The 26,320-nt window shown below is 40.7% G+C and overlaps 1 protein-coding gene across 1 annotated transcript in view; it reads left to right on the top strand.

The window, feature by feature from the left end:
• Positions 1-1,901: 1,901 nt before the first annotated feature.
• The window catches only part of RXFP1 (relaxin family peptide receptor 1), a 121,568-nt gene continuing 97,149 nt past the window's right edge, over positions 1,902-26,320 (top strand). The window contains exon 1 of the mRNA XM_040251659.1: positions 1,902-2,090. Within this exon, the coding sequence (XP_040107593.1) occupies positions 2,042-2,090 (49 nt within the window). The 5' untranslated portion in view covers positions 1,902-2,041. The remainder of the gene's footprint in view (positions 2,091-26,320) is intronic.

The following is a 26,320-nucleotide window of genomic DNA, read 5'->3' as shown; positions in this document are numbered from 1 at the left end:
GGTGCTCAGCTTTCTTTATAGTCCAACTCTCACATCCATACATTACTACTGGAAAAACCATAGCCTTGACTAGACGGACCTTTGTTGGCCAAGTAATGTCTCCACTTTTTAATATGCTGTCTAGGTTGGTCATAACTTTCCTTCCAAGGAGTAAGCGTCTTTTAATTTCATGGCTGCAGTCACCATCTGCAGTGATTTTGGAGCCCCCAAAAATAAAGTCTGACACTGTTTCCACTGTTTCCCCATCTATTTTCCATGATGTGATGGGACCGGATGCCATGATCTTCGTTTTCTGAATGTTGAGCTTTAAGCCAACTTTTTCACTCTCCTCTTTCACTTTCATCAAGAGGCTTTTTAGCTCCTCTTCACTTTCTGCCATAAGGGTGGTGTCATCTGCATATCTGAGGTGATTGATATTTCTTCCGGCAGTCTTGATTCCAGCTTGTGTTTCTTCCAGTCCAGCGTTTCTCATGATGTACTCTGCATAGAAGTTAAATAAGCAGGGTGACAATATACAGCCTTGACGTACTCTTTTTCCTATTTGGAACCAGTCTGTTGTTCCATGTCCAGTTCTAACTGTTGCTTCCTGACCTGCATACAGATTTCTCAAGAGGCAGGTTAGGTGCTCTGGTATTCCCATCTCTTGAAGAATTTTCCACAGTTTATTGTGATCCACACAGTCAAAGGCTTTGGCATAGTCAATAAAGCAGAAATAGTAAACAGCAAGGATCTACTGTATAGCACAGAGAACTATACTGAATATTTTGCAATAAGGTATGAAGGGAAAGAATCTGAAAAAGAATGCATATATATGTATGTATGTAGGGCTTCCCTGTAGAGAATCCACCTACAATGCCCAGGGAGACCTGGGTTCTATCTCTGGGTTGGGAAGATCCCCTGGAGAAGGAAATGGCAACCCACTCCAGTACTCTTGCCTAGAAAATCCCATGGACAGAGGAGCCTGGTGGGCTACAGTCCATGGTGCCGCTAAGAGTCAGACATGACTGAGAACATGTATGTATGTATAACTGAATGGCTGTACTGCCCACCTGAAACTAACATGATATTGTAAATCAATTTAACTTCAATAAAAATTAAGATAAAAAGAAAATGCGTTACATGTAAATGTTCTTTACATTTACATGAGTTTTTAATCCCACTGCTAAAAATAATAGAACATCATCCTGCGAACAGCTGCCATTTATCAAACACCTACAATGTAGTGGGACCCATGCCAGAGTTCTCTGCTGGTCATCACAGCTACCTGGCTAGAGAGATGTCTTCCTCCAGGGATGCAAGGCTCAGCCAAGAATCAGTGGCTCCACAACTCACAAAAGGCTGGCTGTGACTCAAAACCAGGGAGGTTTTAATCTACCACCAATGACACAGCATGGTCTCCACCATAGTAAAACTAATGAGTCCAAGAAAATGTAAGATTTGTGTGGCATTCCTCTAGACTGTTCTGTGAACAATATCCTATCCTTCAAATGCCTAAACTCAGACAGCTCACAAAAGATTACTTGAGTTATAGTTTAACTCCTGTCTTATAGTTCATTCCGCAAAGGCATTTTGTGCTGCATAGTCCTGTACTTTTCCTAGTACCAAATCACACGGGGGAAAACAGTTTTGGTGCCTGATGCATCTCCAACTCGATTTCTGTCTCTCTGTGTAACTTTGATCAGTTCAGTCATTTGTCAGTGTCCGTACACATCCTCATTTATAGACCGTTGTCAGGGATGGAGGCTCGATGTTTAAAGTCGACAAGAACAGCCTGCGTGTTCTCTGAAACTTCATCTGTGGGTGTGTGAAGAAAAATATTAAGACTTTTACAGAAGGTGGGTGGGGAGGAGACATTGTGAAAGGGAAAGGAAGAAAGAAAAAAGAAGGACCGGGAAGAGAGAGGGAGAGGCGAGTGGGGAGGTTGCTGTGTAACTGCTAAGATTGCAGACAGAAATAGCATACAACCACCGTGAGCAGAAGCGACTCAGAAACCAGGACCAAACTGTATTCACTTTCATTAATCAGTTTCTCTGAGAAGGAAATGACATCTGGTCCTGTCTTCCTCTACATCTTGGTTTTTGGAAAATATTGTAAGTATACTCAGCATTTAATTTTGTCTACCTTAGGATTTTATGAAATAATCAAAAGGACAAATGTTGATTACTGACATGTATGCTTTTTAGGTACAAATGCTTTTTTCTGATAAAACTGTCATCTCACTTCAGAAGGATTCTTCAGAATACATTTCTGGTATTTACATTAAAAGCTGGAATACTAACATTCCATGTAAATCTATGCTTCATAACAGTCAGTTGGTATAGTTGACATTAACATTTGTTTCATAAGTCATGGTATATTTCAAGAGGAGTGGTCCTTAAAGAGATTGTGTTCAAGGAATGTGCCCAAGGACACATCCTGGGATGGTCTGTATTTTTGCTTCTGGTTCCTGTGTGTTTGCAATGCTTTTTTACCTTAGCCTTTTGTGATTTGTATCATAGGCTTGCCTCCTCACAGAGAGATCCCTTCAGAAAACTCCTTTTTTATTTAGCAAGGTTTCTCACTATTCCCAAGAAGAAAAACAAGGGAAAGGAGAAAGTGAAATTCGTAGACACATGAGGAGCCCAGATGGACAGTTTACATTTGTTATCCTGACAGTTTTTTTGCTTCCTCTCTGTATACATTATTTTCAAAACAAATCTATTTTTTAATGAAAGAAAAGAGTTGTTCTGCATTAAACTTTATTTAAACTATATTAATCAAACAGAAATAAAATGTTTTTGCTTCTTGGGTTATATATGATGAGAAAAGTCAAAGCAAATTGAGAAAGAAAACTTTCTAGGTCCCTTTCATACCTTATGGTGCTGGGAATTATTGTTATGACAAATTTAAGATTCACAAGCCTGTTTACATTGCTCTGTCCCTTAAAAGTTTGCAGAAATTTATTGACCCTAAGACACTGTACTGAGGAACGCCTCAAAGCATATTTCAGTTGTAACTTTCCCAATCCTGATGGCATACTCTGCACGCAAGTGATTTTTTTTTCCCTTTATCTCCAGTCTTTCTGACCTCTTAGTACACCTCACTTTGACAGTCAAAGATGGAAGACAGTGTGAAGCCAAGAAAATGATTCCAAATCCTGGAGAAACATGATAATTCCTAGCTTTCTCTATCTCTGATCTTACTGCTATCATTGCCATTTTTTAACTAGAGAGTGAAAAGTCAAATTGCACACCACCACCAAAAACTGAGTGGTTTTAGCATAACCCAAGTGTTGTGGATACTTGCAAGCAACAACCTCATAAGTCCATAATATATTTTGCCATCTCCTCTCTCATTTCAATGAAATGAGCAGGTAAAATAAACCAGAGGAATACTTCCAAATAGGCATTCTAGTATGAGGGATTCAAGGAAATGTTAAAAGGTATTTAGGGCAAGTTGAGAAGCAATTTGGCTAGTGTGTTACCAGTCATGTGGTAAAAATGTTCTATGTTTAGTAAAAAAAATAGTCCTATGTTCTTTTGTCAATAGAAAATTATTTTCATGAGCAGAAAATAGGTAATAGTGATGAAGACAATAATTGTCAAGACCCTCCAACTTTTTAAATTTATCTTTGGATTTTTAAAATAATGTTGATAATGCACTGTGAATACTTGAAAATGCCCAGCCCTCCTCCCTCCATGCCCTCCAGAAGCAGAATTGGGCAAGCAGGACTCCTGGCTGCATGCTCTCCACACAGTGGGCAGGCTGGAGGGAATTTGACAGGGACCCTCAACCCAGCAACCCACACCCATGACTCACCTGTTGGCTTATCCCATCACCAAGCCCTACCAAAGAGAGGATTTTCTGGGCATATAGCAAAAGAAGTCAACCACATAAGGACAACATCTTAAATCTCCCTAACTAACCCCGTGGTTGTTGCTGGTGGTTTGTTTATTAACATTATCTCCTGTTGGCTAGGAAAGGTAGTGCGTTGTCATGCAAGATTTAAGGTTCTTGATAGCAGCCCCCTGTACTAGCTTTATAACTGTCCACAAGGACTTACCCTCTGAGCCTTAGTTTGTGAAATGGCAATAAAGTCTTGTGTCCTCTCTACCTCCCACAGCCCCTGTGTTTCATTCTTTATTACATACATTACCTCCTTGGATCTTCACAACAACTCGATTAGGTAGATGTAATTAAGCACGTGAGCAAGGCAAGACCAAGGACATTCATTGCCTTGTCACAAGGATCAACCTAATAAATGCCAAAGTTTGAATGCTTTCATTGTCTACACTCTTTCTCCTAGACCATGAATGTTCTCGGTAGAGTTAATGTGTATAATAAGGGGACTTTGAAAACAGAAAGCCCCTTATAGACCTAAGCAATTGTTAGTCACCCTTTTACTCAAAAATGTTTATTGAATGCCAGTTACTTTAATAAACAATAAGACTAAAGGATGGCTACCGCATGATCCCTCCTCTAAAAGGTTGGAGTGGAGAAGAAAAGGGTATCTAGGATCACCAAGTTGTGAGACAAGGGCAAAAACCTAGGTGTGCACAGTAGGGGTTGGTGGGGGGGGCGGTGGAGATGACATGAAGATTCAGAAAAGATTTCCTTTTATCCTTGAGAAATTTTTATTCTTTAAAAGTTTCCTCTGTCTATGGTTTAGTTAGCTGTATCTTGCAATGTTAATTTCTCAGTTTTAATAATGTACTGTGGTTAGATAAGATGATTCCATTAGGCAAAGCTAGGTCAAGGATCTATGGGACCTCTTGCAGTATTCTGTAACATCTTGTGAGTCTAAAATTAAAAGTTACAGAATGATCCTCTGGGAGAATTGTATCCTAAAAAGTCCTTATCCACAGTGCTTTACTGTTACTTAAACAATATCATCAAGCAAAAAAAACAATCACTTTGCTAAACACTTTGGATAGGCAGAGAATAAATAAGGAAATAGCAAATAAAAGGCCCCAAATATGAACTTGATTCACTTTAGTATTTTGCCAAGGACTGACCCAGCTGGAAAGGTCCTCACTTTTAGATTTCAAGTGAATACGTACAAGACCACCTGATCTTTGCCTTGGGCCCTGGTACTGGCATATCTTCTAGCAACTGTCTCTTCTAACCACAAAGAAGGGGCCAGCAGGTTTTCTGAACTGACAATTGGTACACAGACCATTAGCACACAAGAAAAGGGAATACTGGCAATATTTATCTACCTCCAAAAGATGGAGAAAAATCTTTCCAAATGCAGGCTACAGAAATCTCTAACAGTTCACCTTACTTTTTTTAAGGTTGCTACAATTTCGTATTGTTCTTAATCAGGAATTTGGAATCACATCTTTATGTCTCAAACAGAAAGAAAATTAACAAATCTGTGCAAATGCAGTGCCATCATCTGTATGAAAAGAAACAAATGATTACATCTGGGAACTAAATCATTTTGCAAGCTTAATTTCACACATTAGGCAGACTTGTTAAACTAAATGGCTGGAGTTGTGTGTTCTATTTAGGCTTAATTTTTGTCCTTAGAAAAAGCATTTTTATTATATAATTTTTAGGTAGAATAGCATTATAATTCAACATCTGTGTACACTACAGAGTGGTCACAACTCCAAGTCTAGTTACCACAACTACAAGTCTAGATTGACCCATCCATTACCGTTGACCCACTTCTCCCACTCCATTTCAGTCACCCTGCCACCCTCTTCCCTTCTGGCAACCACTAATCTAATCTCTGTATCTATGAATTTGTTTTTGTTTTATTTCATTTGTTTGTTTTGTTTTTTTCAATTCCCAATATGATGAAATCATACAGTGTTTGACTTTCTCCATCTGACTTATTTACTTAGCGTTCAGTTCTTTCAGTTCGATCGCTCAGTCGTGTCCAACTCTTTGCGACCCCATGAATCACAGCACGCCAGGCCTCCCTGTCCATCACCAACTCCCAGAGTTCACTCAGACTCACATCCATCGAGTCAGTGATGCCATCCAGCCATCTCATCCTCGGTCGTCCCCTTCTCCTCCTGCCCCCAATCCCTCCCAGCATCAGGGTCTTTTCCAATGAGTTAACTCTTCACATGAGGTGGCCAAAGTACTGGAGTGAAGACAGCTTTAGCATCATTCCTTCCAAAGAACACCCAGGACTGATCTCCTTTAGAATGGACTGGCTGGATCTCCTTGCAGTCCAAGAGACTCTCAAGAGTCTTCTTCAACATCACAGTTCAAAAGCATCAATTCTTCGGTGCTCAGCCTTCTTCACAGTCCAACTCTCACATCCATACATGACCACTGGAAAAACCATAGCCTTGACTAGACGGACCTTTGTTGGCAAAGTAACATCTCTGCTTTTCAATATGCTATCTAGGTTGGTCATAACTTTTCTTCCAAGGAGGAAGCGTCTTTTAATTTCATGGCTGCAATCACCATCTGCAGGGATTTTGGAGCCCAAAAAAGTAAAGTCTGACACTGTTTCCACTGTTTCCCCATCTATTTCCCATGAAGTGATGGGACCAGATGCCATGATATTCATTTTCTGAATGTTGAGCTTTAAGCCAACTTTTTCACTCTCCTCTTTCAATTTCATCAAGAGGCTTTTTATTTCTTCTTCACTTTCTGCTATAAGGGTTCTGTCATCTGCATATCTGAGGTTATTGATATTTCTTCCAGCAATCTTGATTCCAGCTTGTGCTTCTTCCAGCCCAGCATTTCTCATGATGTACTCTGCATATAAGTTAAATAAGCAGGGTGACAATATACAGCCTTGACGTACTCCTTTTCCTATCTGGAACCAGTCTGTTGTTCCATGCATAATGCCCTCCAAATCCATCCATGCTGTCACCCATGGCAGGACTGCATTGTTTTTTTATGGCTTAATAGTGTCTATTATGGGGGGCTTCCCTGGTGGCTCAACAATAAAGAATCCACCTGCCAATGCAGAAGATGCAGGTTTGATCCCCGGGTCTGGATGATCCCATGGAGAAGCGAATGGCAACCCTCTCCAGTATTCTTGCCTGGGAAATCCCATGGACAGAGGAGCCTGGCAGGCTACACACACGGGGTCACAAAAAAATTGGACACAACTTAGCACCTAAACAACAACAGTATCCATTATGGACCTATATCCCATCGTCTCTATGCATTCATCCATCAGTGAATAAGATCTGCATTCAGTTCAGTTCAGTTCAGTCGCTCAGTCGTGTCCAACTCTTTGCGACCCCATGCATCACAGCACACCAGGCCTCCCTGTCCATCACCAACTCCTGGAGTTCACTCAAACTCGTGTCTGTATAGCCGGTGATGCCATCCAGCTATCTCATCCTCCGTCGTCCCCTTCTCCTGCTGCCTCCAATCCCTCCCAGCATCAGGGTCTTTTCCAATGAGTCAACTCGTCACATGAGGTGGCCAAAGTATTGGAGTTTCAGCTTCAGCATCAGTCCTTCCAATGAACACCCAGGACTGATCTCCTTTAGGATGGACTGGTAGGACCTCCTTGGAGTCCAAGGGACTCTCAAGAGTCTTCTCCAACACCACAGTTCAAAAACATCAATTCTTCGGCGCTCAGCTTTCTTCACAGTCCAACTCTCACATCCATAGACTTTACTGAAAAATTACTAGTAAGGAAATTGAAACAATAATCAAAAATCTCCCAACAAACAAACTGTACCCATTTATACCATTTTAATGTCAAGTTCTATATGATTGTGGTTATGGATGTGGTGGTTATATACATGGTGTTATATACACTGCCAGTTATTAAGAGCTTTCCATGGACCACAAACTATGCTAAATGCTTATGAACATGGTCTTTATCCCTGTAACAACCTTAAGAGATTTTCTCATGTTACAAAATAAGAAACAGAAAATGAGAAATATTAAATTGCAAGCCAGGCACCACTCCTTAGTAAGTGTTGCAAAAGAGATTTCAATCCAAGTTTGTGTCCTCAAACATCCTATGCTAGTAAAACACGATTCAGTGTTAATACCTTCTAAAGCTCAATATCTGAGAATTAAAGGAGACCTGAACAGATCCCCTGATCTAGCCCACTGGGTTTTTCTTTTAAGATTTATTTATTTATCTGTTGGCTGTGCTGGGTCTTCTTTGCTGTGCAAGCTTTCTCTAGTTGCAGCAAACAGGGGCTACTCTTTGCTGTGGTGTGCAAGCTTCTCATTGTGGTGGCTTCTCTTGTAGCAGAGCGCGGACTCTAGGCAGGGAGGTTTCAGTAGTTGCAACACTCAGGTTCAGTAGTTGTGGCTTGTGGGTTTAGTTGCTCCACGACATGTGGAATCTTCCTGGACTAGAGTTTATACCCATGCTCCCTGCATTGAAAGGTGGAGTCTTAACCACTGCACCTCCAGGGAAGCCCTAGCCCACTGGTCTTTAGATGCATTAGCTATTTCTATATTTTACTGATTAAGCAATAGAGAAATATAGACCAGCCCATAGTCACAGAACTGGTAAATCCAAACAAAAACAGTTTCCACTAGAGCAAGGTTATCCCCATCCCAGGAGTCTGAAAAATCCATGCCCCATATTTGTGCATCTCCTTCTGTTGGCTGGTACCATCTGCTTTGCATACACTTCTGATTATGCACCAAGAATTTATGGATGAGAAACGATGTGGAAATAACTTGAATGAATAGAACATTACACTCAACCTGTACTGATTCCAGGATTTTGCTTCAAAAGCACTTTTACTGATAGCACATGTCACATACACAGGGAGAACCAATCCATAGTGACGTAATTCTCATCTTAGCTCACCTCTCCCACCCCCTGGATGTTCTCTGCCTTCATTGTCTGCACAACGACAGCAGCTTATTCCCTGTTTTACCCACTGTGGCCCAACACGCTCTCATCATCTTCAAATCTGCACCTCTACCCATCATACTGATCAGAACAACACGGTGGCATCACTGAAACCAAAAGCTCTTTCCTTCTTTGGAAAAAAATGAGGGCAAGTTGTGAGCATTTAAAATTTAGGTTTTATTCTCTATCACAGCCAAGATAGATGTTGAATGAAAAATTTAAAAGAACAGCATAATGTGGGATCTCTGGCTATTTGTGTTAGAAATTGACATTTTCCTACAAAAATCATTGTATTTTATAATAATTTGGAGATTTTATTTTCTGCTAAATAAATTTATTTTATAATTATTTCATTATTACCTGAATTAACTAGAACCAAAGAAGGCAATATTTTTCTGGGCTTCACAGGTGGCTCAGTGGGAAACAAATCCACCTGCAATGCAAGAGAGAAAGGAGATATGGGTTCCATCCCTGGGTTGGGAAGAGCCCCTGGAGGAGGGCTGCTGCTGCTGCTCTGCTGAGTCGCTTCAATTGTGTCTGACTCTGTGCGACCCCATAGACAGCAGCCCACCAGGCTCCCCCGTCCCTGGGATTCTCCAGGCAAGAACACTGGAGTGGGTTGCCATTGCCTTCTCCAGTGCATGAAAGTGAAAAGTGAAAGTGAAGTCACTCAGTCATGTCTGACCCTCAGCGACCCCATGGACTGCAGCCTTCCAGGCTCCTCCATCCATGGGATTTTCCAGGCAAGAGTACTGGAGTGGGGTGCCATTGCCTTCTCCGGAGGAGGACATGGCAACCCAATCCAGTATTCTTGCCTGGAGAATCCCATGGACAGAGGAGTCTGCGGGCTACACTCCATGGGTTCGCACAGAGTCGGGCACAACTGAAGTGACTGAGCATGCGTGCAAAGAGTCAGACACAACTGAGCATGCACCCCCCCACACACACACACCTTATTTCTTAAATCTTCTCTAATAACGAATATTTTTTTTTTTTTAATATTCAGTGTTCTCAAAAAAAGTAAGGATTATTCTAGGGGAAGGGGACCCTTGGCTTCTCCACTGGCTGTTCCAGGCCATGTGGAATCCTGGTCACTATGCCAGCTCCTCTCTCCACCTCTCCCTCCCCATCCTCTCTCCCTGACCTCTGCCCACCACCTACATTGGCCCAAGAGCTCAAGTTCTCATTCTATGGTGAAGAACACACAGACATCTCTCCTTCACCTGTCTCCAAACTCAAATTCCAGGTCCACCTTTAGTCAAGGTGCCCAGGTGATTAGCCTCAAAATGGGACAGCAGATAATTTGATCCATTCTCTAATCGTAAGATTCACCCTTTTTATAAAGCAGTTGAGATTTTCTTTTATTTTTTAAAATTAGTGTATAATTGTTTTCAAATGTTGTATTAGTTTCTGCTGTTCAACAACGTAAATCAGCCATAGGTATATCCGGGCTTCCCAGGTGGCACTAGTGGTAAAAAACCTGACTGTCAATGCATGAGACATGAAACACAGATTTGATCCCTAGATCGGGAAGATCCCCAGGAGTAGGGCGTGGAAACCCACTCCAGTATTCTTGCCTGGAGAACCTCATGGACAGAAGAGCCTGGCAGGTTACAGTCCATGGAATCGCAAAGAGTCAAACACGACTAAAGCAACTTAGCACGACACATAAATATATTCCCTCCTTTTGAGGCTCCTTCCCACCCCCCATTCCCACCCCTCTAAGTCAAAGGCAGCTGAGACTTTATTTTTTAGTAGCAATGTATACATATTTATTCTTTGTTTTTTTCAGCTGATTTGAAATCTTTTTTCTATTTTTGGTAGAGAGTTAAGTGTGTGCTTGACCTGGGTGACCACACAATTACATGAGCTAATTCACTGATAAAAACATTTTGTTGTACTATTTTTCTCCTGACTGTTTGTTCTCCTGATTCTTACCTCATTCATGTAAAGTAACATTACATGAAGTCTCTTTTTCTGCCTCCAGCAGGCTGAGTCTCCAGTGAATTGCAATTTGATTAAACAGTTTCCTCATATCTCTCAAGTACTTTTTTGATTTGTTTCACATAATTAGACTTTTTGAATTCAAAGGAGATGTAAAGCTCATATCGTACAACGCCCTCATTTTCATGTAAGAAGAAACTGAGCCTAGATAGCTGTGCTCCTTTTAATTTCAGCTTTCTTATCTTTTACTTGCTTTTAAAAGTATGCCTCCAATTTCATATGTAGGACAGGATGGGCAAGAAAAATCAGAAGGGTAAAGCATCACCTTTAAATAGAAAGAAGCTAAACTACAGTTATTAAATTACATTTATTACCCACCAAAATCCTAGCCTCAAAAATTAAGATTTGCAAATACATTGATCTTGCATTATCGTGTGTCACACTTCCACACACCTGCCTGGCAGATAAACATTTTAAACCATTCTCTTCACCAAGGAGAGACTGGGCAGAGGAGAGAAGGGTTCTAAGGACACCTTCCAAAGTCCATGCTTGTGGTCAGGTCCAACTTTAAAGAAAAGGACTTTTCAAATTGTCAGAGGAAATTCAGAGCCCATGGATATGTCTGCTCTCCACATCCCTAGCTCCCATGCTATTCTCCAGACAAATATAAGATGCATCATTTTCATCACATGCCATGCAGATGAATGAATGTGGCCCCTGGGCAACCTCAGGAAGTGCAGGAGGCCTCCTGGCTGTGCTGCAGGCTGCGTGAGACTGATGGCTCTGCAGGAGTCCAAGAGGAAACCACCCACATCCCAGGAGAGGTTGGTACATGATCAGAGTCTCAGGGCTTCTCATTTCAAGACAGACATTTTCTTGTCTCCATACAGTAAGTCCCGCACATGTGAACAAGTTCCTTTCCAAGAGCCTGTTCGTTAAGTCCAATCTGTTCATTTAAGTCCCACAAAGTTAGCTTAGATACCCAACTAACACAGTTGGCTATATAGTACTAAACTGTAAAAGGTTTACAATATTTTCACACAAATAATACATAAAAAACAAATGCAAAAAAATAAAAGAAAACATTTTTAATCTTACAGTATAGTACCTTGAAATGTACAGTAGTACAGTGCAACAGCTAGCACGCAGGGGCTGGCATTGAGTGAACAGGCAAGAAGAGTTACTGAGTGGAGGAGGGAGATGAGGTGGGATACAGTAGAACTGAAGGGTCATGAGCAATATGAGATGGAGGGCAAGCAGCAACGTCACTCATGCCTGACACTGATGGAACACATGTTTGCATCTTTGAAAGTTCACAACTTGAACATTTGTATGCAGGGAACTTAATCTATTATCCTCAAATAGCCTGGGCACCAACGCTTGTGTGTTTAACCCTTCTCACAATCCCTTCCTTCTCCTCACCCCAAAATACCATGTCTTCTGTCTCAGTATCTGTGCTGAGGCTGATGCTGGAGGGGGAGAGGGAGGGGGTGGAATGGAGACTCTGTTCCTAAGGACACAGGCCCCTGAACTTCCTTTCCTCCTGCCCCCTCCCCCCGCCCCCGCAGCTTGCACACTGTCTCCCGAGATGGAGTCGTGTTTTCCAACTTCATGGAGCATGAAAAGATGCTTACAGAAGTCCTGCAATTCACCTTCACTGTTGTGTGATGCTCCCCGCAGGCATTAATATCAACAATTCATGGTTCAGTAGCAAATAAACCCCATACAAGTAGTAAGCTCTTGACTCCCAGGCCAGTCCAACATTCTGTTTATCATGTAGGGTGAGACTGTCTTCATATTTTGGCTCCAGGCATCGAGAGATAAAGTGAAAATTAAGCAATTCTCCTCCGGCGCTTTCCCACTTCCTACAAGTTTTCTGTGCTCACTTCCTCCTCCTTCTCATCCCTCCCAGCATCTCCACTCTGGCCTCCGGGTGGCCCAGATATTAATTCCCAGTCCTAACCAACCGGTTCCTCCTTCTCTCGTTTTTTATGTGAACCCTTGTCTCTATTCCTCAGACTCACCACACCTCCTGACAAAATCTACACCAGAGATTTTGGTCACAAACCTTGCAACTGGAATCCTTATATCTACCCACCTTTTCTCCCAAAGATTCTCTCCCCACAAATTAGTCCTTTCATAGAGGACAGCTGCCTGTTAAACACACTCTATGCACATTATACCTTATCCTCCCAACCTCATTCCACCGTTACCCAGATCCATGGAGATTTTTGGCTCTTTGTTGTTGTTGTGTTAGTCTCTCAGTCGTGTCCAACTCTTTGTGACTCCATGGGCTGTAGCCCTCCAGGGTCCTCTATCCATGGAATTTTCCAGGCAAGAATACGGGGGTGGGTTGCCATTCCCTTCTCCAGGAGGTCTTCTTGACCCAGGAATCGAACCCAGGCTAATTCTGCATTATCTAGGAAGATGGTTCCAATACCTGATCCTCCCAGTGTAAGAAACTTATGATCTTGCAAATTTCTGTAGTTATAGTCATTTCAACAGAGACATCTTTCTTTACAGATTTGAAATTGAAATGTTACAGACCTAGATATACAAATGGACATGAATTGACAAACTGTGAACAAAATATGTAAATGTATGTGCCTGGATCTACTGGGAGAAGTCAGAGAAGCTGACAGAGGCTTTTTTGGAAGCCTTTATCCAGCACACATACTGCAAGTACTGATTAATGAAATAACTGATCAAGTTCTCAGGTGCACGGAGCTCTGAGAACACCAAACATACTGCCATCGCGTTCACGCGCAAGGCCTCTGATCTCGCCTTTCCTTTTTATCCTTTTCTCTCACTCTCTGCTGCTCACTCCAGCCTTTTGATATTTTAATCGGTTTTTCCCAGAGCAGACTGGAAATGTTTGACTCGTTTTCGATGGTCCAAAAGATTTGCCATTTTTATTTCCTGCGTTGTGGCCGATTTGTTGGAAATTGCACAACTGCCTCGTGGTTTATAAATGGTCTGCTTTCTCACACATTTCAAATTAAGACAAGAAGACGTCAGTGGCCATGCTGTAAGTTTCTCTGGACCTCCACTTAACCCCCTCTTTGTGTTAACATCAGGAGAAGTGGCTGGTTTGGCTAGGCTAAAGATAGATTTTTACTTCTGCCCTCCTGATTGCAATCCTTGCCCCTGAACTTCTAAGCTCACAGCACAACAGTTAATGCTTCCTGGAAGAAGGATAGTTTTGTTTTTTCAGTAACTTTTGGGGACAACTGAACATCCATCTCTAATGCTGACCTGGAATAACATGGCAACTCATTTGTCCATCAAGTTCATTTTAATTAAAAAAAAAGCCTGTACAAATCATTTTGTAATGCTGCTGGCTCCTGGGCATCTTTTTTCAAGGTTCCTAAGCTAGTTTATGCAGCAGATTTCTTATCATCTCATAGTCCGTTACTCACACAAAGATATTAATAGATGTATTCCCTTCCCTCCAAGAGTTCAGAATCTAAGACATAATGTATATATTGTAGACATGCATAGACATGGGCTAGAATTGTTAAATTAAAATGATAACAGATAGGTTACAGCCAAACAAGTTATTATTACTATATCCCATCAACAGTCTGTCTGTGGAATCATCATCATGAATGCCTGAATTGATAAATGGAGAATGAATGTGGTACTGATCAAAAATGGAATTAACAAGGCAGGAGTTATGGAGGAGTCAAAGAAAGAATGATGCGGCATGGTATTGAATAAAAATAAATAGTGTTTGCAGACAGAGAGCAAGCCCTCAGATAAAAGAACTTAGTGAACCACCTAGCTGGCCATGATGCAGAGGCAGGAGGGACAAGACACAGTGGATATGTGTTGGTGATGATGCTAGTGTAACCCTTATAAATCCATTATGGACTTTCCTGGTTGTTGTTGTTATTTGGTCACTGAGTCCCTTCTGACTTTGCAACCCCATGGACTGTAGCCAGCCAGGCTCCTCTGTCCATGGAATTTCCCCGGCAAAAATACAGGACTGGGTAGCCATTTCCTCCTCCAGGGGAGCTTCCCAACCCAGAGATTGTACCCATGTCTCCTCACAGGCAGGTGGATCCTTTACCACTGAGCCACCTGGGAAGTAGTTAAGACTCCATGCTCCCTCTACAGGGTGCACAGCTTCCATCCCTGGTCAAGGAAGATCCCACATACCACCTGGCCAGATAATAATATTGATAAAGTCATTTTTTATAAAGCTCTTATATGTGGTACAGTCCCAGAATGGGCTCATATCTAAAGACACTCATCTAGAATCAAGCACAGTCTGTCTGCCTCATATGGCCAGGGAAAGATGAAAAAAAAAAAAGAATAACCAATAAGGCAGTATATTTGGATAAATCCTAAAAGCATGGAGCATTTGACAAGCGAGAATTATAAACACAAAACATCGATAGTTTGAAATAATAATTACAATGACATGCATTAGTAAAATAAGAACTCTTTTGAGAATGTTCAAAATATATAATATGAAATATTTAGCTGTATTTCCACCACTGTTAAGCGGATGCAGGGAAGACACATGTTTACTCCCACTTTCAAGAAACTTCGAAAGATAAAAGAATGTATGTATGCATGTGTATAACTGAGTCGCTTTGCTGTACAGCAGGCATTGACACGACACTGTAAATCAGCTATACTTCAATTTAAAAAATTTTTTAATTAAAGAAAAATCAGGATTTGCAAAATTTTCATAATGGTAGGAGATCATGTTATTCACTTTATCAGAGGGGTATCTTCATTTGTTAGTTTTTTTTACATGCGTGCATGCATGCTCGGGCATGTCAACTCTTTGTGACCCTGTGGACCCCTCCAGGCTTCTCTGTCCGTGGGATTTTCTAGGCAAGAATAGTGGAGTGGGTTGCCATTTCCTCCTCCAGATTTTCCACATCTTTTCCATTGGCAGGCAGATTCTTTACCACTGAGTCGTCTGGGAATCTTGGTAGTTTTTTTAATCACCCAAAAATGTGCCCATCCTATTCGGATTCTAACTCAAATATCATGACTCAAAACTCTACGCTCTTTCTGGTACTATTCCTCCCACTCTTCCATTCTGTGACCCGGATCAGCTACTCTTATTTCACTTGCCTTTTCTGTTATTTTTGTTTTCAATGTCATTTCCCTACATTTTATTTAATGCTTTTTTTTCTGGTGGCTCTAACCGACATGAATCACAATACTATAGACAAAACCACCAAAACAGAGAAGTGTTGCTCGAATAGTGACAAATCCCAAATCATTGTGTTTGTCTGTTAACTTTCTTCCACAAATTCTTTCTGACAGAATGTCTATACAACAGAGTTTGTGATAAATAAGAGGAACAAAGAGGAGTCTGGTGTGATGATCCCATCCTACCTAGAAGCTGGACCATCATGAGCACACATGTCTAATAGTCCCCAGGAACCTACACTACTTTTTAAATTCATTCTGAGGAAACTTTCAAATTTTTAATATGACTCATAGTGTGCTTAGAGACACAAAATCTGTTAGGCCAGAGTCGCCGTATTCTGATGATTAACATGAATTATTTATATTGCTGAAGTTTTAATTAGAGTCAGTTACAGTACTGAAGTTCTGGTTAAATGATAAACCCTGGGAAGTGCTGTCTAATTAAATCCTCCTCTGAACCATGAAGGGCGATGGATCATCCCCTCCCCAGAGGAGGGACTCAGTCTCAGAGAGACTTGAGGAATTGCCAAGATCACAGGCTCCTAAGTGCTTAATGCAGGATGTAAAGTCATGTTTATCTGAGTTCTTTCCACTTGCCATACAAATACCAAAATCATGGTGCATTGTTATGTACACTATCTCTCATTTTATAGGACAGATGAGCAAGCTGACCACGCAAGGTGAACTCAATCCAGATCTCCCACTTGCTGCTTCTCGGGGAGGAGGTCAAGGCAGGGCAGGAACAGGTGGAGTGTGGGTGGGGCCAGGCCTGGGAAACTAGGAGAAGGAGTGGGGGCTTAAGAGGAGGGCAGGAGGACAGGCTGGGAGATGAAGTTGGAGGAGATCCTTGGATACAGACCATGAGTCTTGGTGGAAAGTGGAAGTGTGCTCAGTCATGACCGACTCTTTGCGACCCGATGGACTTTAGCCTACCAGGCTCCTCTCCCCATGGGATTTTCCAGGCAACAGTACTGGAGTGGTTTGCCACTTCCTTCTCCAGGGGATCTTCCCAACCCAGGGATCGAACCCAGGTCTCCCACGTTGTAGACAGATGCTTTACCGCCTGAGCCACTTTGGACTTACAGCATCAGCAAATAGAAGGAGGTTTTGAACACAATGATATAGCTATCTTTCCTTAGGAATTAACTCTGGCAACTTACCCAAAATAATCTAGAGTGTGAGGAGCTGAAAGGAACCCCTAAAGGAGTGTGGTTGTTGCTCTCCATCGCTAGAGAGGAAGAGGCTATGACCAAGTCGGCTGCTTTTCTAGAACCTGAGAACATTTTCAGTATAATTTCTCCCTGACTAGTGCCAAAGAATTGATGCTTTTGAACTGTGGTGTTGGAAAAGACTCTTGAGAGTCCCTTGGACTGCAAGGAGATCCAACCAGTCCATTCTAAAGGAGATCAGCCCTAGGAGGTCTTTGGAAGGACTGATGCTAAAGCTGAAACTCCAGTACTTTGGCCACCTCATGCAAAGAGTTGACTCTTTGGAAAAGACTCTGATGCTGGGAGGGATTGGGGGCAAGAGGAGAAGGGGACGACAGAGGATGAGATGGCTGGATGGTATCACCGACTCGATGGACATGAGTTTGGGTCATCCAGGAGTTGGTGATGGACAGGGAGGCCTGGCATGCTGCAATTCATGGGGTCGCAGAGTCGGACATGACTGAGCCACTGAACTGAACTGAACTGAGTACCTAAGAAATATACTTATGAAATACACAAAATACACGTGGAATGCAATGTCTAGTACCCTGACTGCAACAGGACTGGCCAGTTTGACAGTGCACTCCACAAGGATGCAACTCGCATCTCTACTTCTCCTTCCCAAAGAAGTCTTTGTATCTAGTCTGTATCGATGACACTTTCAATTTCTCCTGTGCTCTCTTGTTACTCACTAACCCATCTGTTAACTTCTGGGTGCACTTTGCAAACAAGCAATAGACAGAAACATAACAAAAAACATTATTAACAAAGATGCATAGATGATGGAAAGTAGGTGGACAAAGTGTCCAAATACGGTGTCATTTAAATCAAAGAGAAAGTACTGACCAGCTAGAGGTACAATCTGTCTTCTCTAATCAATAAGTAACTTTGCAACTCAGGGCTGTTATTAAGAATCAGTCTAGTCAATAAACTTTAGACTTTACTCAGCAGCTGCAACCTCCCAACAGTAGAGGAAAAGCATATATATAATTTTAAATATTGTGTTAATAGGTCCAAAACCTAGTATCTATAAGAACATAATTTTACTCTCTCTATTTTAACACATTTACATTTTAATCAATAACACTCTCCATGGTAAGTTTGAGGCACTTATAGGTGTACATTCATGACTTTATTTCTTGGTCATTCCTTTCGAAAGTGCACAGTAAGGATAGGATAAAATGGTGCTGAATATTTAAAGTGAATCATTGAAAATGCATCAAGATACTTTCAACCCTCAGCACATTTTTAATCTCCCTAAAAATTGCAGAACCATAGTCACGTTAACTAGAGAAATAGCTTGCCCAGAACACCTTTGAAGTCAGAATACATTATATCATTCTTGAAGGTATTAATAATTATTAACTCAAGTACTGAACTAAAAGAGATACATGAATGAAAATAGGCTCTTTTGTGCAAATACTGTGTACATTATATAAAAACCATGCTAACGGCTTGTAACATGATAAAAATGCTTTAATCGCAGGTCACAGAAAACTGAAAAAAATAGTTTTCATTACATTTATGAAAAGACAAGTGATTCACCTTCAGTTGGACCAAGTAATGTCTTTTCACTGAATAAATTACTTTCTGATGTAAATTAAATGTGCATCTGGAAACTCTATTAACTCTTTAAAAATAATATAGAAAATTATATACATTCTGGAGTTGCAATATTAGTTTACTAAATGGGGTTTACAGCGGTGGACTGAAAGAATTTCATGCATACATAATGTGCAAAGTTTTATTTCTTGTTTCCCCCCAAAAGTAAATCCCATCTCAATTTAATCTCTTGTCATTTAGAGAACCTAACTAACCTAGGAAAATAAGTTTTTATTCATTCAGTTAATACACATGTATATTCTAGATTCTAAATCCAAACTCTCTTTAGGATTTTCTCTATCATTTGATAACAAACTAGAGCTATGGTAAAAACAGTATTATACTACTACCAGCTTTACTGAAAAGCTAGTCCCAATCTAAAAATATTTCTCTCTTTATCCTTTTCTTCTTTAATTTTCTCTCTACTTCCTCCCTTTCCCTCCTTGCCCTAAAAAAAAAAAAAAAAAAAAAAAAAAAGCTAAGACTCCTTAGTATGATGGTTCCACAGACAAAACACAGACCTCAGAGTTGCTAGGTGTCTATAAAGGGCTCAAGTCTTTTGAGAAACAAAGACCAATATAGTCAGACTTTCGGCTGACTGTACTAGGATCAGACCCAGGAGGATTTGGGGATTTTTCATTTTATAACTGGAGGTTTGTACACCTTTTTACTGCCTTCATTCAATTCCCCCTCCCTATACCCCGCAACTCTCCACCTCTGATAACCACAATTCTGATCTTTTTTTTTTTTATGCATTTGTTCATTTGATTGTGTTTGAAGTATAACTGACCTAAAACACAGTGTTAGTTTCTGGTATACAACATAGTGTTTTGATATTCGTATATATTACAAAATTATCAGCACAATAAGTCTAGTTAGGTTATGTCACTATACAAAGATGTCACACAATTGTTGACTTTATTCTCCACACCGTGCATTTTACACTGGTGACTCACTTATTTTACAGCTGGAAGTTTGTAGCTCTTAATCCCTCTCATCTGTTTCTTTCCTTCCTTACTACCTGGTTGTTCTCTGTATCTATAACTCTGTTTCTGTTTTGTTAGGTTTGTTCTTTGGCTTATTTTTTAGATTCCACAGATAAATGAAATCATACTGCATGTCTTTCCCTGTCCAATTTACTTCACTTAGCTTAATACCCTCAAGGTTCATCCATGTTGTCACAAATGCAAGCTTTCGTGCTTCTTTAGGGTTGTTGTATTCTGTTATACGTATGTACAACATCTTCTTTATCCATTCATCTATTTACGGGCACTTAGGTTGCTTCCAATGAACATAGGAGTGCACTTTTGTAATTAATATTTTAATTTTCTTCAAATAAATACCCAAGAGTGGATCATATGGTAGTTCTATTTTTAATTTTTTTGAAGAATCTCCATACTATTTTCCAAAGTGGCTGCACCAATTTATATTCCCACCAACAGTGCATGAGGGTCCCCTTTTCTCCACATCCTCACCAACACTTGCTATTGTTTGTCTTTTTAATGATTGCTGTTCTGTCAGATGTGAGGTGAATATCTGTGGTTTTCAATTGTATTTCCTCATTAAGTAGTGATTTTTGACATCTTTTCCCGTGTCTGTCAGCCATCTGTATGTCATCTTTTTGGGAAAATGTCTATTCAGGTATTTTACCCATCTTAGTCAGGTTGTTTTTTTGAAGTTGAGCTGTATGAGTTCTTTGTATATTTTGAAAGTTAACCCCTTATCAGGTATATCATATAAAAATTTCTTCTTCCATTCCATAATTGGCCTTTTGCTTTGCTGATAATTTCCTTCAATGTGCAAAAGTTTTTTAGTTTAATATAGCTCCATTTGTTTATTTTGCTTTTGTTTCTCTTGCCTAAGGAGGCATATCCAAAAAAATCACCAAGATCAATGTCAAAGAACTTAATGCTAATGGTTTCTTCTAGAAGTTTTATGGTTTCATGTCTTACCTTTAAGTCTATAATTCATTTCGAATTTATTTTTGTGTGTAGTGTGGCAGAATTCTGCAGTTTGGTTCTTTAGCATGGAGCTTCTACTTTCCCCAGAACCACTTATTAAAGAGGCTATGTTTTCCCTATTATATACTCTTGTTTCCTTTGTTGTAGACTAATTAACTATATAAGTATGGATTCATTTCTGGGCTCTGTATTCTCTTCCATTAATCTTTGTGTCTTTGGCCTTCCAACCTATACACTGGTCTAGTGAGCTGGGAGCAGGTGGGCAGCTCAGCAGGCAGCTACTCAGAGTCAGCCCAGGTGACAACAGCAATCTCCAAGTATGACCGGAGAATAGAAAATGAATCTTTCCTCGCTGTTTAACTTGGCGACCTGAATTAGCAGCCACTTCACATCATATGCTTCACTCTTAATTTGAGATGGCAGGGTGGACAGAAATAGGAAGACGGGCAGTCAGTACAAAAAACGGAGTACCCATAGGTGCCAATGTCCATTCGAACTCAATTATGGTGGGTTTGAGAATGGGCGAGCTCTACAAAAGATTAAGAGGAGTATATTAACTCGTTCCTGATAGACATTTATAAGAGAAGAAGAGAGGCATAAGCAATGTTTACTTGGTATTAGAGAGACTCTTAGCATCCAAGTGGACCACATGTGGCTCTTATAATCTCGGTCAATATTCATCCCATGCTGCTTACAAGTTCATGGATTATAGAGTATAGATTCTATTAAATATATTTTTAGCACAGTTGTTAGTTACAATAGAAATTACCTGGAAATTAAGACCAATGGGCTAAAGAAGGGAAATTCAGATTTAGTACATGTGACTTCTTTCTCATCCATTAGCTTCATCTAATCACACCAAAAACCCTGGGAAGGAGTTTCACTATTCCCTGCTTTCTGGAAGAGGAAACTGAGAAGTGACAAAACCTACTCAGAGTCCACAGGGCACAATGGGAACTCCCAGCCCACAGCAACCATGCACAAACTGCACTGCGCTTGTAGGTACAGTGTAGGGACCAAGCCTCAGAAAATGCTGTGGCCTGTGGTTGCAGTAACTTCAAGAAAAGGCAAAATCAGGAAAACACTGCTTTCCAATTTAAATGAGCCTGTTTGGTTTTTGCTGAATTGATACTTGGTTGTATGGAAAAGCATTACAATTAAGCCCATGGTAGATGTCATTCACAAAATAACAGCCACATGGAAATTCTAAAAAGGAAGCTGCTGCTAAGTCACTTCAGTCATGTCTGACTCTGTGTGACCCCATAGACGGCAGCCCACCAGGCTCTCCTGTCCCTGGGATTCTCCAGACAAGAACACTGAAGTGGGTTGCCATTTCCTTCTCCAATGCATGAAAGTGAAAAGTGAAAGGGAAGTCGCTCAGTCATGTCTGACTCTTCACAACCCCATGGACCACAGCCTACCAGGCTCCTCTGTCCATGGGATTTTCCAGGCAAGAGTACTGGAGTGGTGTGCCATCGCCTTCTCTGAAAAAGGAAGCAGTGGTCACTTAATCTGCAGACTGCAGATGTGTGGTTGGCTAAGTGTCCCTGCCCTGAGCTGCCCCATAATGGCATTTAGAATCTTGCTCGTCATATATCCTCCCCAAATGGTAATATCCCCACTATGCATCAGGAAACATTTATATCATATCCAACAAAATCTTGTCCAACTCTCAGAGCCTGAAAAATGCCTTTGAAATTGTCCTTTGGGTTAAAGATGGAAAAATATCAGACTCCAATTCATTAACACACAGATGATATGGAATGACATATCTTATAAATAAATAATGCTTCTGGCATTTAAAATTCTTTGTCTCGCTCCCATAATTTGAGAAAGCTTCAAACAGACATGCATTATACACACACACACATATGATGTCCAGGTAATTTCATATTTACTCAAAAACTGTTGGTATATATCCAAATACCAGGCAGCTAGGAGTGAGTTAAATGTTCTTCACATAATAAAAATTCTAGGGAATTCCCTGGTGGTCCAGTGGTTCAGACTCTGTGCTTTCATTGTCATAGAAACTTTACAAACTGTTTCAACTACAATAAGCTTAAAAAATTAAAATATGTACCAAAATGTTTTATTGTACTTTAAAATATTTCAAATCCACCAAAATATGATAAAAGTAGTACAATGAGCATCCATATGGCTTTCCCCCGGGCTTACATTAACATTTTCCCACATTTGCCTTTTCTCTCTCAACACTCACACACACACATATGTTTTCTTGAGGAATGATTTGAGAGCAAATTGCAGATACCAGGACTCCTCTCCCCTAAACACTTCATCCTGGCTCTCCTAAAAACTGCATTCTTATGATTACAAAATTCAAGAAAGTTAACACTGATAAAATAATGCTATCTAATATAACACATATATTCATATTTTATCAATTATCCTAATTACATCCTTTATAGAAAAAATTATTTCTTTTCCTAATCACACCCTTGCACTCAGCAGCCACAGCTCTATAGCCTCCTTTAATCTGAAGACAATGACGTAAGTTTAAAACAAGGGCCAGTTGAACCATACAAAATATTCCTCAAGTTTTGGTTTGTCTGATGCAAACACAAGATTGTTACGGAAGCTGTCATAGAAATGCACCAGAGGAAAGCTTGCTGCTGCGTTGACAGCAGATCTCTTTGTAAAGTACTGTGTCCCATTTTTGTTTCTTTGTCTTTAAAATTGTGACTCTCAAGACTTCCAGTTTTCACCCATCCCCATTCTTGTAAATGTCCTCAGACAATCCTTAAAGACACGCATTTATCTCTCCTAACTTTCAGAGTCACCTCTGAAGCCTTACCCAAGCCACGCTTCAGCTTCCCCAGCCAGTTGGTGATCACTCCCAGGTTCCTTTACCCTCAGAGTTCCAACATTCTCCTCCAGGTGGAGGGTCTCCATTGCTGTTTTCATCCATCCTTCTCTATCAGTGAAAAATGCCCTCTCCATGCAACAAAGAGAAGGACCAAGCAACTGTGTCTTAAACAAAGAAGAATTAATTTTTCTCACATTAACAGTCCAGCAGTCAGTGCTTATGGCACCAGATCAGCTCTCCAGCCGTGCCATTAGGGTCCTGGGCTTTTCCTGTATTTCCCACTTCACCATCCTCTGTGCTGATTATCGTGTTAAAGGTTTATCTCCTAATTCACGGAAAGACGCCCACCGTAGCTCCAGACATCAAGTCCAAGTGGCATGTAGGTCCATCTTTCAAAAATAGTTTTCCCAGAAATCCCATTAGAAGAATTCTGATTCTCAGATCTTATAGGTCAGGATTTGGTCCTACAGTCATGCCTAAATGCCAAGGCAGCAAAGAACCTGGGAACTAAGAGTAGCTTTACTATTTAGGCAGACGTGGCTTTTTCGGTACTGAATGCACCATCAACACAAAAACAGGAGGGATTCCAGTACTAGAGGAAAAGGGAAATGGACAGCCAGTCAGCAACCAACCGATTCCCTCCCAACACTGTAGATTCACTCATTCCCTCCTGCTCAAGCTCATTCTAGGTTTCCTGGCAGTTTTCCTTCATTTCTCTTCTCTCCTATCTACAGCCCCTTGAAAAATGAACTTTCATGCATGTTTATTAACACCTCGCCTTCCTCCTTGAGTCAAATAATATTACAACCACTGGTACTGTTTGCACCTTTAACAGGTGAGGAAAGCTGGAGTCCAGGAAGACGAAGAACCTTGCTACCATTTGCCCATCAACTGAGAGGCACACCCAAGAGTAAAACATAGCCCTGCTGGCTGTCAGTATTGTCACATCTGCTCTCAGAACACAGGGTTCCTATTTCCCACTCTGTTGTTTGGCCCCTCTGGCACATACCTGAGATATTTAAATATAAAGTTCTCCATGAGGCTTCATCAATTCAGTTGTTTATTTCTGGAAACTTCTCCAAAAAGGAAAAATAATGAGAGAACCAAGTTTTTCCCTTTTTACTTTTTTTTAATTTACTGTCTAAATGTGAAGGAAGGAGAAGCCAGAATGATAAACCATTGCCTTCCTTGGAAATTTTTGCGTCTCTGAACCCTGAATCTGAATATGTCTGTCAGGAAGCGGTGGGCCTATGTCTACTTAGACGCATCATGCTTGTCTTTGACCTTGTGGGGAAATATCTTGCAACACCCAAGGCAACATAAAGTACCCTGGTGAAGCAGCCAGCATCTCATCCTTGCACTGAAAGGTTTCAAAAGAGGGACAGATCACCCAGAATAGAAATGCTCAGAGAGGGAATCAGTTTGAAGTTGCAATTGACTTTGATTATGAAGGGTAAAACTTGGGTGAAAATAAGATATGCAGTACAACTGTCCCAAGTCAAGAAACAGAAATATGGGTGGTTTTCAGGAGCTCCTAGGCTTGTCAATACATGGGGAGCAGTGGTTAAAAACATGCGTTCTGAAATCAAACAGTCCTGAGTCTGAACCTCAGTTCTGCCATGTCCTAGTTGTGTGATCCCTGAGCAACTTGCTCCCTTGTGCCTTGCCTTCTAGATGGTAAAATCATGATAATATTAATAATGATTCAATGGCATTGTTATGAGAATGAAATAAAATATGTAAAGCTCTCAGTGCTAGTCCCTAAAATTTAGTAAATGCTCAAAAACGTGAAAGAAAAGTCTTCTGATCAGAGTGAGAAGGTCAGTGCATTGGACTCTTAGGTTTAAGAAAGTAGATTGTGGCCAGTTGTAGTTGTTTTGACTCTAAGGCTAAATTGTAATGCAAAGGAAGCCATTAAGAGTGTATCAACCAGATGAACTTACTTACAAAACAGAAAGAAACTCACAGACTTAGAGAATGAACTTATGGGTGCCAGGGGGAAGGATGCGGGGGAAAGCATAGTTAGGGAGTTTGGAATGGACATGTACACACTGCTATATTTAAAACAGATAACCAACAAGGAGCAACTGCATAGCACATGGAACTCTTCTCAATGTTATGTAGCAGCCTGGATGAAGCGAGTTTGGAGGAGAACAGATACACATAAATATATGGTTGAAGGCCTTTATTGTTCACTTGAAACTATCACAACATTGTTAATTGGTTATACCCCAATACAAAACAAAATGTTTTTTTAAAAAGTGTACCAGTCAGATGTGAGATAATCTAGACTGGAATCACAGCTGAGACAATGGGAGTGGAAAGGAGCTGCTGGGTAGAAAGCTCATTAGGAAGATGTTTAACTGCCCTTGACTTCAAGTCTGTTTTTTTGCTGCAGTGTCATCAACAAACTGCTGTCAGTCACTGAGCAGGAATCAAATGGGATGGTTGGACAGAGACAAAGAATCATATCATAGTTTGACACATAGACTAGAAATGTAAAAATACAAGATTTAGGACTCCCAGCTATTCTGTGTGTTGGGAAGTATGTGCGTTCACTCGGCAAATGCTCACTGGATGTTTATTATGGCAGAACCATAAGCCTTGAGCAATGCTTACAATAGCATCTCACCCAACTAAAGATCACTCATCCTAGAATCTACAAAACTTTAATTCTTGAAAACCCAGGCATTAAAAAAGAAAAAAGAACTCTTCTCCTTTCTCAGGCCCTCATTCATAGCTCCCTGGCTCACACTTTACATAGAGGTCTACATGTCACGTCCAAGTATGTGCATTTTTAGCCACGGCAGATTTAAGT

The sequence above is a fragment of the Oryx dammah genome, unplaced genomic scaffold (assembly GCF_014754425.2).
Source record: "Oryx dammah isolate SB20612 unplaced genomic scaffold, SCBI_Odam_1.1 HiC_scaffold_12, whole genome shotgun sequence".
Lineage (NCBI taxonomy): Eukaryota > Metazoa > Chordata > Mammalia > Artiodactyla > Bovidae > Oryx > Oryx dammah.
Note: the sequence above shows the minus strand (reverse complement) of the source record. Positions and strands in the feature narration are given on the sequence as shown.